This window comes from Lathamus discolor, chromosome 2 (genome assembly GCF_037157495.1).
Source record: "Lathamus discolor isolate bLatDis1 chromosome 2, bLatDis1.hap1, whole genome shotgun sequence".
NCBI lineage: Eukaryota > Metazoa > Chordata > Aves > Psittaciformes > Psittacidae > Lathamus > Lathamus discolor.
In genome coordinates, this window is record NC_088885.1 from 14,103,228 (window position 1) to 14,121,036 (window position 17,809).

The 17,809-nt window shown below is 41.7% G+C and overlaps 1 protein-coding gene across 8 annotated transcripts in view; it reads right to left on the reverse strand.

Moving 5' to 3' along the window:
* BMPER (BMP binding endothelial regulator) overlaps nucleotides 1-17,809 on the reverse strand; it is a 148,284-nt gene that overhangs the window by 104,342 nt on the left and 26,133 nt on the right. For 5 of the 8 annotated variants that reach the window (XM_065665813.1, XM_065665810.1, XM_065665805.1 and 2 more), the window contains 3 exons: nucleotides 3,696-3,778; nucleotides 2,077-2,167; nucleotides 1,236-1,318 (listed from right to left, as the gene is read on the reverse strand). In XM_065665813.1, the coding sequence (XP_065521885.1) occupies nucleotides 1,236-1,318; nucleotides 2,077-2,167; nucleotides 3,696-3,778 (257 nt within the window). Of the gene's footprint in view, nucleotides 1-1,235; nucleotides 1,319-2,076; nucleotides 2,168-3,695; nucleotides 3,779-6,985; nucleotides 7,503-7,676; nucleotides 7,698-7,764; nucleotides 7,861-17,809 lie in introns of those variants that run through there. The other 3 variants (XM_065665809.1, XM_065665812.1, XM_065665808.1) reach the window with 3 other exon arrangements.

The following is a 17,809-nucleotide window of genomic DNA, read 5'->3' on the forward strand; positions in this document are numbered from 1 at the left end:
CTGCAGACTTCTCAACCATTCAAACCTGTCTTCCCTTGAGGAACATGACTAAGGAAAGCTACTGCTTTATAGCTGAAGCTGAAGTGAGTGGAGGACTAACCAAGTACAGAGGGAGCAACTTTCGTCAGCCTGGGACTGAACTGAAGCCCAAGGCATATAATATCACTGTGATGGCATATTTTCATTATTACGGGATTAAAGCTTAATAAATAAATAAATAAAAACCCACACCAAAGGAACAACAAAACACAATTACCTGAGCAGCCCAATTCTCCACAACAGTAGTGATGATTTAGTGTAAATTAATTTTGCACATCACCAGGTATTTTTCCCCATAAGAGTCCGAGTTCTCTGCAGCAGCTTCATGACAAGTGTGTATGTGTGTCTACGTACAAATACATACTAATTTTTGAGTTCTATCCTTCTCCCTTTGTTATTTTATTTTCATGAGGCAGGAGAGCTGTGCCTGGTACTGACAAAACTCTTGGTATGCTACTGAAATGTAAATTCCACAGCCTCGCATTTTCTGCTGATAACCAGCTCATCAATTGCAACAAAAGCAGTGATTTGAACTTTGCATTTTAGTGGTCTCACTGATCACACCAAGGAAGTCAAAGTTATCTGCCCCAACTCATATAGCGTTATCTTTTAAACTTAATGGAAGTGAAAGAGAAGCCTGCGTTCATTACCCAAAGGATGCAATTATTACTTCCTCTCTATATTATTGCTAGTCAAGAATAAATTCCAGGATATGACCTTTTCATTAAGCATTAAGCCAAAATCCACCTGGGACAGCCTAAGGAGGCTGCCCTTATCCTTTCACTCAGTAATTCAGAGCAAAGGCCCTTGCCATATACAGCTGAAAGGAATCCTTGCAAAAGATCCTTCCAAGGAAACAGTTAATAAATGTTGATCGATAGATGAAGCCCAAAAAGCTTTCTGTCTCTTCCTGCATGATCCCACTACAAAAAAAAAAACATCACTAATTTAACATGTTGAGCCTCTTCCAAATACCATGCTTTGTGTACAGTGTAAGTTCATAAAAAAGATGATAAATTCAGAATATGAGTGATAGAATGTATTAGTACAGTGAAGTCTTTAACAGAAAACTGAACTCTAGGAGAAGAATGCATAGTAGTGTTGAATTCCTTATATTTTTTGCTTTGTTATGGCAATAATAATGTGCCTTTTGAAGTTCATACAGGTAGATACAGTGCCAAAAGGCAAATACTTACAATACAAGAGCACTTGGTACATTTATTTCCTTCAGGCCTAAATTCTTCTCCTTCATTGTAAAGTCTCCCTTCAAATATACAACCTGGAAAATAGCATTTGGGTAAGTTTAGCTCAGGACAGCACACTGCCTTTTCTCTGTAACAATACTCTATAACCCCACCATAGGACAATATGAAAAGTAAATCATACCATCCTCTCTGATACAAATACTTCAGAAGCCTTTACAAAGGCTTTGAGAACCCCCAGATATCTTCTGGGGAAAACAACACATCCTTCTACAGCAGACAAATTTGCACCAATGAAGTCGAGACTAAGTCAGGTCTTCCATTGAAAGTGGCTTTAAAACACTTTTCCAAGTTGTTTGTCTTTTACTACTGGTTCTTACCTCCAAGCTTGTATGTTGGCAGAAATTATAACTGATTAGAATATAATAAACCCATTGTTATCACAAGCAGAGCAGTGCTTACCTACAAAGCCTCTAATTAGCCTATAGGTAGCAATTAGCCTCACAAAGGTAGTCTTCTTTTTCAGGATTACTCTTATATTTTTCCCTCCTAACACAACCCCAGCCATCAGCCAGGAAAATCCAATTGACAGACCCTCTGAAAAATGACATAAATATACCTGTGGATATTGACACAAGCTATTGCCTATGCAATAGTCTGCCTGTGCTGCACTAAAAGATATTAAGCCTGGTCTGTCATTTAATGGATTGCAAGCCATTGGCCTCCATTTTTGTCAAGTATAATGGAGAACTTAGAGGCAGTCTCCCAGATAATGATGCTTATCATTAGAAATACAATTGTACATGTGGAACAGCATCTCCCTATGAAATCTCACCTGGACACACAGGACAACACATTCCTATGAGTTTGGTAGGATTTTTGCAAGGGACAACACACTGTACCTCCGACTCTACTATCACTCCTTCCTGAAAAAGAAGCAGATCAGACATGTTCACTGTTTGCATTGAGGTTGCTTTAACAAGCAAAAATCCACTACTACTAGTGGTACATTTAAAGCCCAGCACATGCCACAAAGAACTGAATTTCAAAACCTCTTTTCTTTCTGTACCTGCTGCCTTGTATCAGGAATTCAGGTTAATCCACAGTCAAAAGATCCACTTGAGTCTCTCTGACTCCAGTCACAGGATTTGCCTTAAAATGCATCAGGTAAGAAACTAAGCACCTTCTTAGGAAAAGGAATCCCGCTTTATCAGGAATCCTCAAGCTCAATAATCTGCCATGCAGCTCGGGTGAACATAGGCCAAACACAAGGCATTCTCGTCCCTCTCCCCTTGGAGTTAAAAAGACCTAGAAAGCAGATAAAAGCATCTTGCTCTGTAGAGGGGAGACGCTTATCTTTGATGCTTTGCCTGATAAGTATTAGCAAATTAACATTTCCTGTACTCCTTGCTGGAGAAGTCAAGAGTCCTCCTGAACAAATCTGGGTGTGAGGATCTGTGTACAAAAGGCTGCTATTTTCTTGTTTTGCAGTTGAAGCCAAAGGAACTGTGTGGATCAAGGGTAAACACCATCACCCAGTTTTGCTTTTAGGTGCTGAAACACGCTATAAAGAATTGCTCATTTCATGTAGTTAGTAGTTGTAAGAGTATCTGAGTTCACACTGTATCTTTTCATTATGTGCAAGAATACAGAATACAGCTGCTCTAACTTCATCCTTCTCAGTGTATGCCTCTTTAAAAACACAGGTGTGTTTCATAGAGAGAAGCATCACAGAAAAACAGAAACATCTTGAAACTCTCTTCTCCTGTTTGTAGAAGAGCTTCATACTCATTCCTTTCTCCTCTTTCCAACAGCTGCAATTCTTAGTAGCTGCCTTGAGTGTTACTATTAAAACCAGATCAAATTGTCAGCAAAAAATACCAGACCTATTCACAGACAGAAACTAAAATTTCCTACATGCTTCCTTGTTTTGTGCTGGAAAATGGACAATCTTGCAAATGCCATGGTAGCAGATAGACAAGCTACCAAATACACTACTGGGTAGTAGTATTTCCCAGTGCAGGAGCTCAGGAAAAGAAGATTCTGTTGTGGGCTTCTCTTAAAAGAACATCCCAGGTAAAACCCATAAACACAAAAGTGTCTGCTTAGTGAAATACTACTTAGTAAAATCATTTGTATCTCACAAAAGGCTTAGCATGCTGAGAAAAAGAGGACTTATTTCAATATCAAGACAGCAGGATATGGCATGGCTGTGTCCCTCTCCTTCAGCAGTGTTTTGGTATTGTGATACTCAAGTCACATAAAATCTATCCTTCTGAATGTTCGGTAATAGCTAGCTGCATCTGAGTGGATTTAAACTACTTTAAACGCAAAGTCCATATCGTGCTCTGGGAATAAAATATTTCAGGTTACTTGAAGCAGATAAAAAAAAGGCTCAGAATTTCATGGGAAAAGCTCACAACTCCATTAGCACGATGCTGATGACATCCTTACCTGGCACTGGTATGTAACACAGGGATTGCTGCGGTGGTGCCATTTCATAGAGCTGTTGTATGTATTTCCTCCAAAACTGCAATCTAGAGGAAGACACAGAAGCACATCAGTTCAGCTGAACACAATGATGTCATGGGAGGCTGCTGCTGAGAATCACAGAGCAGCATCCTAAATGCAACCCATCCTCTCTCCTGAGTGAACAGAAGAGGTAGAGCTTAGAGCTGGGACTGACAAGAAGGGCCACGTCCTGGGAGGGCTGGCACTGGCAGCACCACCACCATCTGCTCTGATGCTTGACTTGCCAAACTCCTTACTATGACTATTCAAGGCGAAGGAAAATTAATTACAATTTACCCAAAAATGGTGTTTATTCTGCAGCCCATTCAGGAGCTCCTCTGCCACTCGTAGTGGAGGGGGGAGAGGAAGGAGAGAGGGCAAGAGAAGAGCTGGAAACACACAGCATCCCATCCTGGCCATGCTATCCTCATCCGTTAACCAAACACCCTGGGAAGAGCTTTTCAGCCAGGGCAGCTCAGCATGGACAAACTGACATTATACCTTTATACCTTTATACCTCCTTTATACCTCCTTTATACCTTTTCACTTCCTTGACAGAAGGGATCAACATCCACACCAACTAAAAGGCATCAAGCTCTTCTGTGTGGGAAGTGGATCTCTGAGTGGGGCCATTTCAGAGTCCCACAGGGTTTGGGGCTTGACATGTCTTTCTGTGTTACATGACAACTTTGTTAACAGAAAATAGGTTGGCTTGCCTGGGGACAGGCTCAGCACACACTTTTTTGTGCAAAATGAAGCCTCATTGAGCCATTTGTTCAAAATAAAATAAACATTACTTTCCACACTTTTATTACATGTTCCTATTAGCTTCCCTTCCCACTCTTGCACTCTTTTCTGGTATTCTGCATAAAGGGAAACCCAAAAAGGAACACAAGAATAAAAGAGCTCAACAGAAAAGCACAACTAGAAAAGACATACTGACTGGAATAAATATTTGTTTCAAAACAGCTTACGAATGTAAAATTGTTTCAATTAAAAATTAATTCTTTGGAGACAGAAAGTGTTTCTGAAATAAATACAGAAATAAATAAATACAATTAGAAGCAACACATATGCTGTTCTCTGCAGGAAAAATGCCCATTTTCCATTTACTCTCCAAAGGCTTTTTCCTAGTCTATTTTATCCAAAATGAGCTTGATCAAAAAGACTGTGAAACAAAGAGGAGTCTTGCCAGAGACTTTGAAACACAGACTTCTACAGAGACCCACCAAGCACAAAACTACAGTCAGTCTGGTGATGCCCACAGCACCATCCTCTTCCTACATGCCACCTCAGCAGCTACTCTATGTCATTCTGTTCTGTGTAGGGTGCACTGACCTGAACTGCTCTGGGCTTCATTTTATGCCCTTCTGAAAACTAAGGCAAGTTATCAGGAAAAGAACTGTAAACATATAAAATATATTATAAAATATACATTTTATATTTATATTTTTAATTTATCTTTTTGATTTATTAAATATTTATACTTTATAAATATGAATATTTATATTTTAATATAAATTAACGTTTTAATCTATATTTTAAATTTTAATTTATATTTTAACACATATATAATAGATTATAAAATAACATCAGCAAACCTGTGGAAGAAAACTTGAGGGTCACAGTTCTGAGCTGCTGAGGAACTGAAAACCCCCACAAAATCGTTTTGAATTCAACACAAAATTTAAAGGAAACCTAGTTTATAAAGATCAATTTCAAACGTGTTAACTGGCTCCAGTTAAGATCTTAAACAACAGAAGACTTGTACTTCAGGATTTGCAGTATTCAGATGTTTTTTCCAGGCTAAAAACAAAGCAACACAAGAGAAATTTGCAGAAGCTGTGGCTATTTAACTTGCCTAAGCTGAAACAGGTCTGTTTGGAAAGGAGTTGGTCAGTAGCCTAAGAGCCACTGATCTTGGACCAATATTGAAAGGTACAAAGTCTATTTCTGAATGTCATATCTTTTTAAGTAGGAAAGCCCCAGTTTGAATAACAGAAGAAATGTTCAGATTCACAGCGTATTAAATACAGTTCTGTGTGAGCGCTCATACAGGCAAACCAACATTTCAAGAGAGATGCAGGAAGCCCTAAGCTCCTCTTACGCGTTTTGAAGTCCTGTTCTGAAAAACATCCAGCTAATGTGCAGTCTCACTGCTCAGTGAAAACCCGGATGAGTAGCAGAGCCTGTTCAACGTGGTGTAGCATCCTCAAGTTGCAGAAGCCCGAGCCATATTGATCCCACTCTGAGAAAGAGTTTACATGTGTGTTGGACTCTCAAGACAGAACAAGCTGCGCTCTGTGTGTGTGTGTATTCTACAAGATGGGTCTGATATCTTCAGCACTGTGCAGAATCAAGGGCCAGGCTGGAAACTAGCAACTGCAAAATACCTTGCATATTTGTTCACCAATTATGTTCTTTAATTTAAAAACATTTCCTCTGTCAGAAAGCTAATGACCCTGGGCTAATCTACATGTACAGATGTGCACATTGAACTGAAATTTGTAGTTCAAGGATTAGTCTGGTCAAGAAAGCATGAAGGTGGTGCATTCGTGCAGCCACCACTGCTCTCATTTGCCAAGCTCTGCTACAAAATCCTCTGCCCTGCAGCACCAGCCATTGCCCCTGTGGAAAGCAGCAACTAGGGAGCCAAACTCCGCCTGCCCACAAGCCCTTTCTGTTGCTGATACATGGTGCTGGCAGCACTAAGGGAGGCACACCAGAAGTAACCATGGCAGGGAGAGCTTGGATACCAGGATGAAACAGCCTGGAGAAGCACTGGAGACACTAAGATTGCTCTCAAGCTTTGGCACAGGTCAGCAGAGTAAGGGAGGCAGAGCAGCATCATGCAAGCACCAACACAAAGTATGGTGGGAGCTGGATTTCGGAAGATGCTCAGTGGAGGAAAACAGCACAAAGGAAGAGGAGAGTTAGCCAGTAACACAAGCAGGCTTGGTGAGAGCTGGAGGAAGACTGAATGTCAGGCAAACAGAAGAGAAGGAAAGAAAGTCAGGGCTTTACAATCTCTGTTTCTGAGAGAGATGCACCCCAACGCTCTGCCCTTTGGACGCCCCAGAGCTACACCCACTTTTGTTCTTCAAAAGGAGAAAGAAACAAAGCCCGCATCCTGGCTACTTTTTCTGAACCTCACTTTTAATGTACACATCTCTCAGCTGACACATGCAAACACAGACCCAGTTTCCTAAACCATGGAAGTTTATGAGCCTCACCTAAATTCAGCTGGCTGAAACCTGCCTCACGACATATGCCAGCTCAGTTGAGCCATTCCAGCTCACTCATGCTTAAAGGTCCACCATATTTGGCTTGGAAAGTAGCAATCACTGAATATCTCATGTCCAAAGGCATCAGCAAAGTCCCTGATGTCAATTTCTACAAGAGAGCATGGCAGAACATACTTCAAGTTCCTAAAAGCCACTCTAATTCCCTTTGGAAATACTATTACATTAACTCACTGTCTCCATCCACCATTTGAAAGGGAGAGCAAGAGAAAATAAATCAAGAAAGATCAGAGCTTAGCACAGTCACTTAAAAACCATCCACTTCCTCTGCCTGAATACATACTCACACCAAAACTTTAAAAGAAAGGGCTATAGAGGAGGTTTTCAAGAGGGGAAACCCAAAAAGCCTGAGAATGTTCTAAGGAGTACATGAAAATTCAACATTAACCAGTAAATTGGATCCCATGACATATACCCCAGTATATGGTATCCCTTTAGGATTCCACATAGAGAAGGAAGTTAAATATCAGTGGTCCATATCAATTTTAATGGAGCTAAGGTGATTCATATCAGTCAAGGAGTGTGTCCCAATTTTTTTCCTGATTCTTTCTTTAAAAATAACTGGTGTTTTATTAATGTAAAATATTAACTTTCAGTTGGTTGTAGGTTTTGTTCCAATTACCTACTTCAACTCAAATAGCTCAGATAAGTCCTGGATAAACATGCAAGCTGAAAGTTGCTTATCTGAATCAAACCAAACCACTGAATACTTTGAAGTCGGTCACTGTTGTATATGCAGTAGAAATTGCTAATTCCCTTCTAGTCACATCGTAAAGGCAAAATGATCCTCTAGACTTGAGTCATTCCTGCACAAAAGAAAAAAAAGATTATAAAATAGTTAAATCAATTCTAATTTTCTAATTTACCTACTTTGTTTTTTAATGGTGTTCACACCTTACTCCAGCACCTAACTTTCAAACATGCTCTACCAGCCTCTGGCTGCTTTAATTTGAAAGAGAGCAATTTCATCCAAACACGAGCATCCTCACACAGAAGCGGACTGGACTAACAAAAGAGGCAAATTATAGCAGATTTTGTTATTGGCGTGTAGACAAGTTAACAATCAGGAAGCCATTTGTCTTTCCAAATCCAGCAACATTGATAAATGACCCTTTTTTTGCCTTCCCCAGACACCCCAGCACAGAGGAGTATCATATGAAGATAGGGAAATGGACTGTACGAGACAGTTTAGTAGCACTAAAGCTCAGCCAGTGTCCTCAGCAGTTCATTAAAAACAAGCCTTTATTACTCACTTTGACATTCCCTAATAAGATTCCAGAAGAGATTTTTGCTTATTTTAGGCTAATGAGAATTTTATAGACAAGTCATTTCCTTATCCTCCCAAGAGAAAGTGATACATTGGTGCACAATGGACTGGCTCCCCATCCCTCATTTATTCAGCATCTTTCTTCTCCTATTAAGTCTTTTTCTTGCTTTCCCTCCACTTTCTATTTAAAAAACGTAACCTCTCTACTGGCATGGAAAATAAACATTAGGAAAAAGAAAACAGTCAGAAGACATGTTTTATTTAGTGTTTGATAAATTAATCCTCAGGGAAGTATCCAGGCATGCTAACGCTAAATATCAGCTCGAGCCAAAGAGAAAAAAACGCTAATTCCAACCAAACAAAAACCCCAAACAAGAAACAAAACAATAACTTGCACATTCTGCACTATTTCCTGGGCAGGAAAGTTGTTGGTCAAAATAAGAGAACTGTGAACCTCATCATAAAATAGATTTTCACATGTTTTAATGACATCTGAAAATGGTAAAGCCATTGACAGCTACTAGAAAATTCAACTTCCTATTGGCCAAGCCTGGTCTTCATTTGTCAACACAGAAGCATGAAAGTATATACAAAATCTCCCCTGCTTATCCAGCCTAACTCTAAACAGTGAAAATCTAACTCTTTCCTCTGTAACTGAGTAAAATCAAACCTATTTGCAGCTGAGCCACTGCAATTACAATACTCAAGGGATGCAAGGTATGTGGGCCTTATAAAGGGCTTACAACACAGAAGAGTGAAGTGGCCATAGGGGTGAGCTGTGCCAGGACTCCACAGTTCACAGGCATATGATACAAAGCAGCTCATATTCACTGAACAAAGAGCAGCAGAAACAAAGACGTCAATTCTTCCCAGTGCTGTTTTTGCCCCCCTGCATCCTACTGGAACTGAATTTCACCTTCCAAATGTCTTGTGTTTCACAAATACAAATACAGAGTGGGGAAAAGTCACTCTGCAGGTCCAGAAGAACCTTGCAATCCAAATGCCTTATAGTTAAAGCTACCACTAAATCTTGAGCTCAGTGTGCTTGCCATGCCTGGCAGCTGAAGAACTGTGACCTCTTATGGTTATGAGGGTGTCATGAACGATGTTGTTTGGTGGCATAATTACTTGCCATTTATACCCAGTCTCCTCATGATCGGTACAGCTTACAAGCTTCAAAGTCAAATAGTGAAAGAAATTCTTATTCCTGTATTAAGTGTCCTAAGATGTTTATCATGTTGTTCCAGAGAAACACTACATGTGTATGTTGTGTGAAGTCTCCATCCTGGTCTTCAGTTTCCTTTTCCTTTGCTGCACTGGGCACAATGTCCACACACAAGGTACAAGTGCATCCACATATCACCATGGAGCTCTCATTTTCTAATCCAAGTATCCTGATCAAGTTCTCTGTGATTGTAAAACTCCAGGTAACTGACGTTTGACAGCAAAAATATTTATGTCAACATGACAAGATACTCCATAAAGAGCTTCTTACATAAAAGGAAAAATAATATAATTATCTTGATTAATATATTAATCAAAATACTAAGAAAAATCTGAGATCTTGGCAGCAACTGAACACAATAGTTTACACCAGATATTCAAGGGACATGAAATGTATGTGTTAAGACCTTTGTATGAAGAGTTAACCCAAGGGAAGGATGGAGAGAGAGAGAGACCTTTTTTTAGGCATAACCTGATACTGGATGATACTGTCCTCAGTGGCTGCAGGTCACTACTTCAAAATCCCTGCCTTTGCTTGAAATACAAAGCTGGATACAGTTGTGGGGGTCTATTACAGACCTCCTGATCAGGACGAAGGAGTTGATGAGGCTTTCTACAGGCAACTGGAAGTAGCCTCGCGACTACATGCCTTAGTCGTCGTGGGGGACTTTAATTACCCCGATATTTGCTGGAAGACTCACACAGCCAGTCATTCACAGTCTAGGAGGTTCCTCGAGTGCATTGATGATAATTTCTTAATGCAAATGGTGGACGTACCAACTAGGGGAGCAGCGCTGCTAGATTTAGTACTCACCAACAAGGAGGGTTTGGTCGAAGTGGTGACGGTCAATGGCAGCCTTGGCTGCAGTGACCATGAGATGGTGGAGTTTAGGATCCTGTGTGGGAGGAATAGAATACCTAGCAAAGCCACAGTTCTGGATTTCCGAAGGGCCAACTTTGGCCTCTTCAGTCAACTGCTAAGGGAAGTCTCATGGGAAAGTGTACTAGGCGGTAGAGGGGCTCAAGATAGTTGGTTAGCATTCAAGGACCGCTTCTTCCAAGCTCAGGATCGGAGCGTCCCAATGAGTAGGAAGTCAAGTAAGGGATCTAGGAGACCGGCGTGGTTAAACAAGGAGCTGCTGGGCAAACTCAAGTGGAAAAGGAGAATCTATGGATTATGGAAGGAGGGGCTGGCCGCTTGGGAGGAATATAGGACAGTTGTTAGAGGATGTAGGGAGGCAATTAGGACAGCTAAGGCCTCCTTGGAACTCAATCTTGCTAGTCGGGTTAAAGACAATAGAAAGGGCTTCTTCAAATACATAGCAAATAAAACTAAAACAAGAGGCAATATAGGCCCACTGCTGAACGAAGTGGGTGCCCTGGAGACAGAGGATATAAAGAAGGCAGAGGTGCTGAATGCCTTCTTTGCCTCTGTCTTTACTCCTGCAGACTCTCCCCGAGGGCCCCGGATTTCTATAGCCCCAGAAGGAGTCAGGACAAAGGAGGAGTTTGCTTTGGTAGATGAGGATTGGGTTAGGGATCAGCTATGCAAACTGGACATCTGTAAATCGATGGGTCCGGATGGAATGCACCCACGGGTGCTGAGGGAGCTGGCGGAGGTCATTGCTAGGCCACTTTCCATCATCTTTGGTAAGTCGTGGGAAATGGGCGAGGTGCCTGAGGATTGGCGGATGGCAAAGGTCACACCAATCTATAAGAAGGGCAAGAAGGAGGACCCGGGTAATTATAGACCAGTCAGCCTTACCTCCATCCCTGGAAAGATGATGGAACAACTTATTCTTGACTCCATCACTAGGCATATCAAGGATGAGGGGGTCATTAAGAACAGCCAACATGGTTTTATGAGGGGGAAGTCATGTATGACCAACCTTATAGCCTTCTATGAGGAAGTGACTAGGTGGAGGGATGATGGTAGAGCGGTAGATGTAGTTTTTCTTGATTTCAGTAAGGCATTTGATACTGTCTCCCACAGCATCCTCATAGATAAGCTAAGGAAGTGTGGGCTTGATGATCAAGTAGTGAGGTGGATCGAGAACTGGTTGAAAGGAAGAAGGCAGAGAGTTGTGGTCAATGGCGCAGAATCTAGCTGGAGGTCTGTGACTAGTGGAGTTCCTCAGGGGTCGGTGCTGGGACCGGTGCTGTTTAATATTTTCATCAATGACCTGGATGAGGGAACTGAGTGCACCCTCAGCAAGTTTGCTGATGACACAAAACTGGGAGGAGTGGCTGACACACCAGAGGACTGTGCTGCCATTCAGCGAGACCTGGACAGGCTGGAGAGTTGGGCGGGGAGAAACTTGATGAAATTTAACAAGGGCAAGTGTAGAGTCTTGCATCTGGGGAAGAACAACCCCATGTACCAGTACAGGTTGGGGGTTGACCTGCTGGAAAGTAGTGAAGGGGAAAGGGACCTGGGGGTCCTGGTGGATAGGAGGATGACCATGAGCCAGCAATGTGCTCTTGTGGCCAAGAAGGCAAATGGCATCTTAGGGTGCATTAGAAAGGGAGTGGTTAGTAGGTCAAGAGAGGTTCTCCTCCCCCTCTACTCAGCCTTGGTGAGGCCGCATCTGGAATATTGCGTCCAGTTCTGGGCCCCTCTGTTCAAGAAGGACAGGGAATTGCTTGAAGGAGTCCAGCGCAGAGCCACAAAGATGATTAAGGGAGTGGAACATCTCCCTTATGAGGAGAGGCTGAGGGAGCTGGGTCTCTTTAGCTTGCAAAAGAGGAGACTGAGGGGTGACCTCATCAATGTTTACAAATATGTGAAGGGTAGGTGTCAGGATGATGGAGCTAGGCTTTTTTCAGTGATATCCAGTGATAGGACAAGGGGCAATGGGTGTAAACTGGAACATAGGAAGTTCCACGTTAACATCAGGAAGAACTTCTTTACTGTAAGAGTGACAGAGCACTGGAACAGGTTGCCCAGGGGGGTTGTGGAGTCTCCTACACTGGAGATATTCAAGGCCCGCCTGGACAAGTTCCTGTGTGATGTACTGTAGGTTACCCTGCTCTTGCAGTGGGGTTGGACTAGATGATCTTTTTAGGTCCCTTCCAACCCTTGGGATTCTGTGATTCTGTGATTCTGTGAAACGGAATGAAAGTTGAGGCAAACCTCCAGTGTCAAGAAACAGGAGTCCTGGTTCAGAGCTCGAGCACATCGCCAAAAGCCTGAGAGACTAAGAGGCAGTGAGAAAGGCCAAGAAAAAAAGTAATGATTTGAGGACTTGATTATGTCCTCAAAACATCTATTTCCATAACCTGTCTCTGACAGATGCCAGCACTAGATTATTATCTTCCCAGTCCATCGACTTCCATCCGTGTATTGGGTTGCACCCTTGACTCTGCAAGCTGCCTTAGAGCATGCAAGGATGAGCTGCAAGTTATAGTGCTGAGCAGGGCCCCACACAAAGTCCCCCGTGGTCAGTGTTACAGCAAGGCACCTGTCGTGGTTTAAACCCAACCACAAACCTCGTCCACTCACTCCCTCCCCTTCTTGCCCTCCCCCTGCTCCTGGAGGGAAGGAGAGGAGAATCGAAAAGAATGCAACTCCCACGGGTTGAGATAAGAACAGTTTAGTAACTAAGGTATAACACAAATCACTACTGCTACCACCAATAATAATAATGATATAGGAAATAACAAGAGGAAAGAATACAACACCTCAACACCAGCCAACTGATAACTCGCCCCACTCCCCCCAGCCCAGCACCGACCGATACCTCCTCCAACCCTGCAGTCCCAGCCCTTCCGGGTAACTCCCCGTTACATCCTGGGCATGACGTGCTGTGGTATGGAATACCTCTTTGGTCAGTTTGGGTCAGGTGTCCTGTCTCTGCTTCCTCCCGGCCTCCCCTCCTCCCTGGCAGAGCATGAGGCTCAGAAAGTCCTTGGCCAGACCAAACATTCGAGCAGCAACTGAAAACACCGGCGTTATCAGCGCTGTTCCAAGGCCAAAAGATCAAAACACAGCACTGTACTAGCTCCTAAGAAGGAGAAAAATGACTGCTGCTGCTCAACCCAGGACAGCACCAAACTGGTATCAGGTATCTCATACTAGGGGTGTCCACAGGCAAAGTGCTGAATGCATGCATGGCCTCTGCAGGGCCTTAGTAGAGTACCCAGAGCACTGATAAACTCGTAACCTCCCTCTAACTTCCCTTGCAAGCCAGTCCTAATAGTTGAAATTGGCTGCAGTCCTCAACCATAACATTTGATATCCAAGAAATGCACAATTAGCTACAATAGCTTTGGATATTCAGTATTACAGGGAACTAGTGTTGCTGTTGCCTGGGCTGTCATTCCGTTCTCTGTAGATTCCAGATCAATGAAGCACAGCTCGTGAACCTCTAAGATCACTGATTTACGAAAATGAAACACACAACAAAAAAAAGCCACCACAGTAACTCTCAAAAGTTTACAAGGGCAGAAAAAGCAAAACCTCACATGGGAAGTGAAAGAAACTTCAGAAGAAATCTCTTATTACAAATACCCACCAATTTTGTCTTTGCACATCCATAGAAGACTCAGATTCTTAGGATAAGGGAGTAGAATATGGAGCACCATTTTAGACAGGCAAACTTTATGCAGCCCTGAGCCAGTAATACCACTTCTTCAGAGAGCAAATAAGTTATTATGTAGAGAGCTCTACATCCAAGTGACAGGTCTCCATCTAACTAAATAAGAAAATGCTGCCAAATCTATTTCTATAATCTCAATGATCTCATATGTTTTTATTAAACATATGAAATAAAATGAGAGATGAAAAGTGGCCTATTTATCCTACGTTAAAGTAATGAGAGGGCTTAATTTTTTTAATATTTTCAAAATGAATAGTATGCTAGAGGTATAGGGTATGTTTTATAAGCTGCATTTAGTACCTGTTAGAAGACTAACCTCTCTGAAAATCTGCACTACTTAGTTGTTTGCATTCTCCTTGCAGCAGGGAGCCATAATCATGGGCTCACATTTCTGTTCCAGACTCTGCACAAACAAAAAGCAAAAGAGAGCCTTGCCCCATCAACTTTACTATCCAAGGTCCTATGGGCTTAAAGACAAAAACAGTGTTCAAACACGCGGCTAGTATGGAGTATTAAAATCTTAAGTAAAGCCAAATCTTTTAATATGTGAGGGATAACATGTTGTTTCTACCACAGTGAGTTTTCTGACTGCAAAAGCTACACTTGCTGCTGTTTCTTACTTTTTTTATTTTTATAAAGTGTAAAAAGTTATCTAAGCAGCATAGAAATACCCAAATCAAAGCAAGGGAGATAATGCTCACCATTGTCTGCCAACAATTCCATTTCTGCTGTATGCACAGCTCTAAATATGGGATTTCAGCCAGATGCACCATGGCAGGTATATAGTATCAGGCTGCTTCTCTGCTATCAGAGATACTGGGCCTACGTACCCAGTCCTTATGCACTCCTTACAACAAAAAAAATATCCTGGCAGCAGTGTCACAAATGACTCATGAGTGGCGGTTTCCTTCCTACAGAAGCCAGATCTGGAAACATACCCTTTGGTCTTGATGTCATCATGCTGATGATGTGCTCAAATGACAGCAACCATTCATTCACTCATTCATTCATTCATTCATTCATTCATTCATTCATTTCTTCACAAGGTAGGAAGACATGAAGCTATCAAAGAGAGCTGGCAAGAGCCCCTAAGGCCTGATTAAGCTCTTCTAGGCTTCGGGAACGAAGCCAAGAATAAAGCCATGAGGTTCTGATATCTTTTTTTTTTTTTTTTTGTAATATTCTGTTCACGTTTAGATGAAATGAAACCAGTCTAAAAAAAAGAATAAATCAGAAAAAAAGAAAAAGCCCTGTTTCCCCTTTCCTGCTTGCATTCCCTATGGGCACTCTGGCAGACTGACAAAACAGAACTGAGAACAAGTGCTGCAGGGCAAAGTCCTGGCTGCATCTGAGCTCCACACAGGGAGTGCCGGGGAGCTGCTGGGACATCAAAGGGAGTAGGTGAAGTGCTAGGCAGGCGTTTGCACCCATGATTCCCCAAATACTCCCATACCCACACTACACAGCAAGAGCTTCAGCAGCATTTGGAGTGGCAAGAGAGAAAGCAGCCTCCCAGGAGGTAGATCTGGCTCCATCAACATCTTCCCATAGCACCAGAACAACCTGGTGACAGCGTGTGGTGTCAGGACTGCTATAGGTATACAGGTGCATATTTTGCTTTACCTTTCAGAAAGAGCAGAAAAACTCGTTCAGAAATGTCCTTCTAGCCAAATATGTGATAGCAGCCAACAACAGACACCCATGGCAAAGTGAAAAATACAGCACAAGCTCAATAGCTCTACCTTAGCCTCCAGAGGAGACAGAACAAGCAGCCTACCTGATATTCCCTCAGGGGACACACTGTGGTCTCACACAAAAAAATATCAGGGCATTCTGGTCTGTACCCTACTGCTTTCCTAGTAAACCCAACATTCAGTTTTCCGTTTGAAGAGCTACTGGGGTTGAGCTGATCCAGCCAGAGAAGTATCTTTTATAACACTGAGAAACAGTTGTTAATCGGTAACTGTCAGCTCAGAGCCAGCTACTGTATTTGTAGTTAGGATTGGTTTGTCCTGTGTGCACACATTTACTCCCATCCACATTAACTTCCTTTGCCATTTTGCCATCAGTTGCGCAGTATGTTAAGACCCTTCTCAACTCCTTACAGGCAGCCCTCCTCCTTTACCAAGCTAAAGGGATCAGGTCACCACCAGGAAGCTTTCTGTCCCTCTTCACCCCTTTTCTAGCTCTTTGCTGAGCACACTGACAAATTGAGATCTTTGCTATGATCTGCTGGTAACCTTTTCCACTACAAAAACAACCATTCATTGTCAGCACCTGTTAGTTATTCCCTGATGAGAAGTGTTTCTGCGCAAAATCAGGGCTACTTAAGTTTCTTCAGTTGGTTTTGGTGAGGGATCTTGTTGTATGCCTATTAGTTGGATGTCTCTGTCCATATACTTACTGATACATTTGAAGGACTAGCATTTTTGCAAGACATAACTCTTTCCCCTTACATCACAATTATCCATGCGCCTCCTAATTCTGTTTTTGAACAGTTTCTATTAATTTTCCCATTAGAGATGTCAGGCAATCTGCAGATGACAGGCTCAAGCCTACGTTCTGCAGGTACTCGCCCCAGTTCAGGATAAACAGAGAATCTTACAAGGAGTCTAAATTAAAACAATATATTAATATCTGTGTCCTCAACTTTGAGACCTTTTGTTTTAGTGTAGAATGATTTTGTATGCATTCATGCACATATGCATATGTATGTATATAAAATTTTCAGACCATTGCTAACTATACATGCCATTATGGAAATGAAAAATCAACCTCCAGCCTAATCAAAGCAACACTCAGGAATCTTTTGCTATAAAGCCGACATTAAACACAATTTGACGAAAGAAATAAATTGCATTTAATTTATGTAAAATCTGCTTCAGTAATGATTTAACTTTTTTATTTCAGTTCCTTTTAAGTGTCAGACTTCCAGACAAATCCTCAAACTGTGGCTTGCCAAACCTATTTCAAAGTTGCAGCACAGAAGCAAAGCATGAGCACAGCAGCAGCTAACGCACTTCTGCAACCATCCAGGAAAAACACATATCCATCATGTCTCTTCCATCTGAATTTCAGCATAATCTGTTTTCCTGCATTTGTATTTCCCTCTGGGAAGGCAATAAATGCTTGCATCTCCCAACAATTTATTCTACCCTATCTCCCTCTCAAAAACACTCCATCACCACTGGGGAATTAAACAACAGAGAAAAATAAAGCTGTCTCAGTCTCACATTCTCCACCTCGTTGACTGCATCAGTAGTCCCTCAGCAAAATCAGTATTTTATAGTATATTACTACATCAGTATAAAAAAAAGACTGGTTTTCAACTTCATCTACTTGCACATATTTCATGGATAAGAATGCTTACACAATTCATTAGTTTTATATATATATATATATATATATAAGAGCTTAGAAAATACAGTGTTGGTCAAGAAATAAATGTATATGTTCAGATTGTTGCCCATTTCAGATTTAATACAAGTATCTATGATATGATGATTTTAATCAGGAACATTTAGGAACATCAACAGCATTTGGTTGATTTCTTTCTAATACAAGGAGAAACAGAGTCCTGTATAATTACTCTGCTCTTTGTTACTCAGAAGCATTATTCCTATTCTGTCCAACCACACAAAAGGTTAAGGAATTCGTACTGACTGG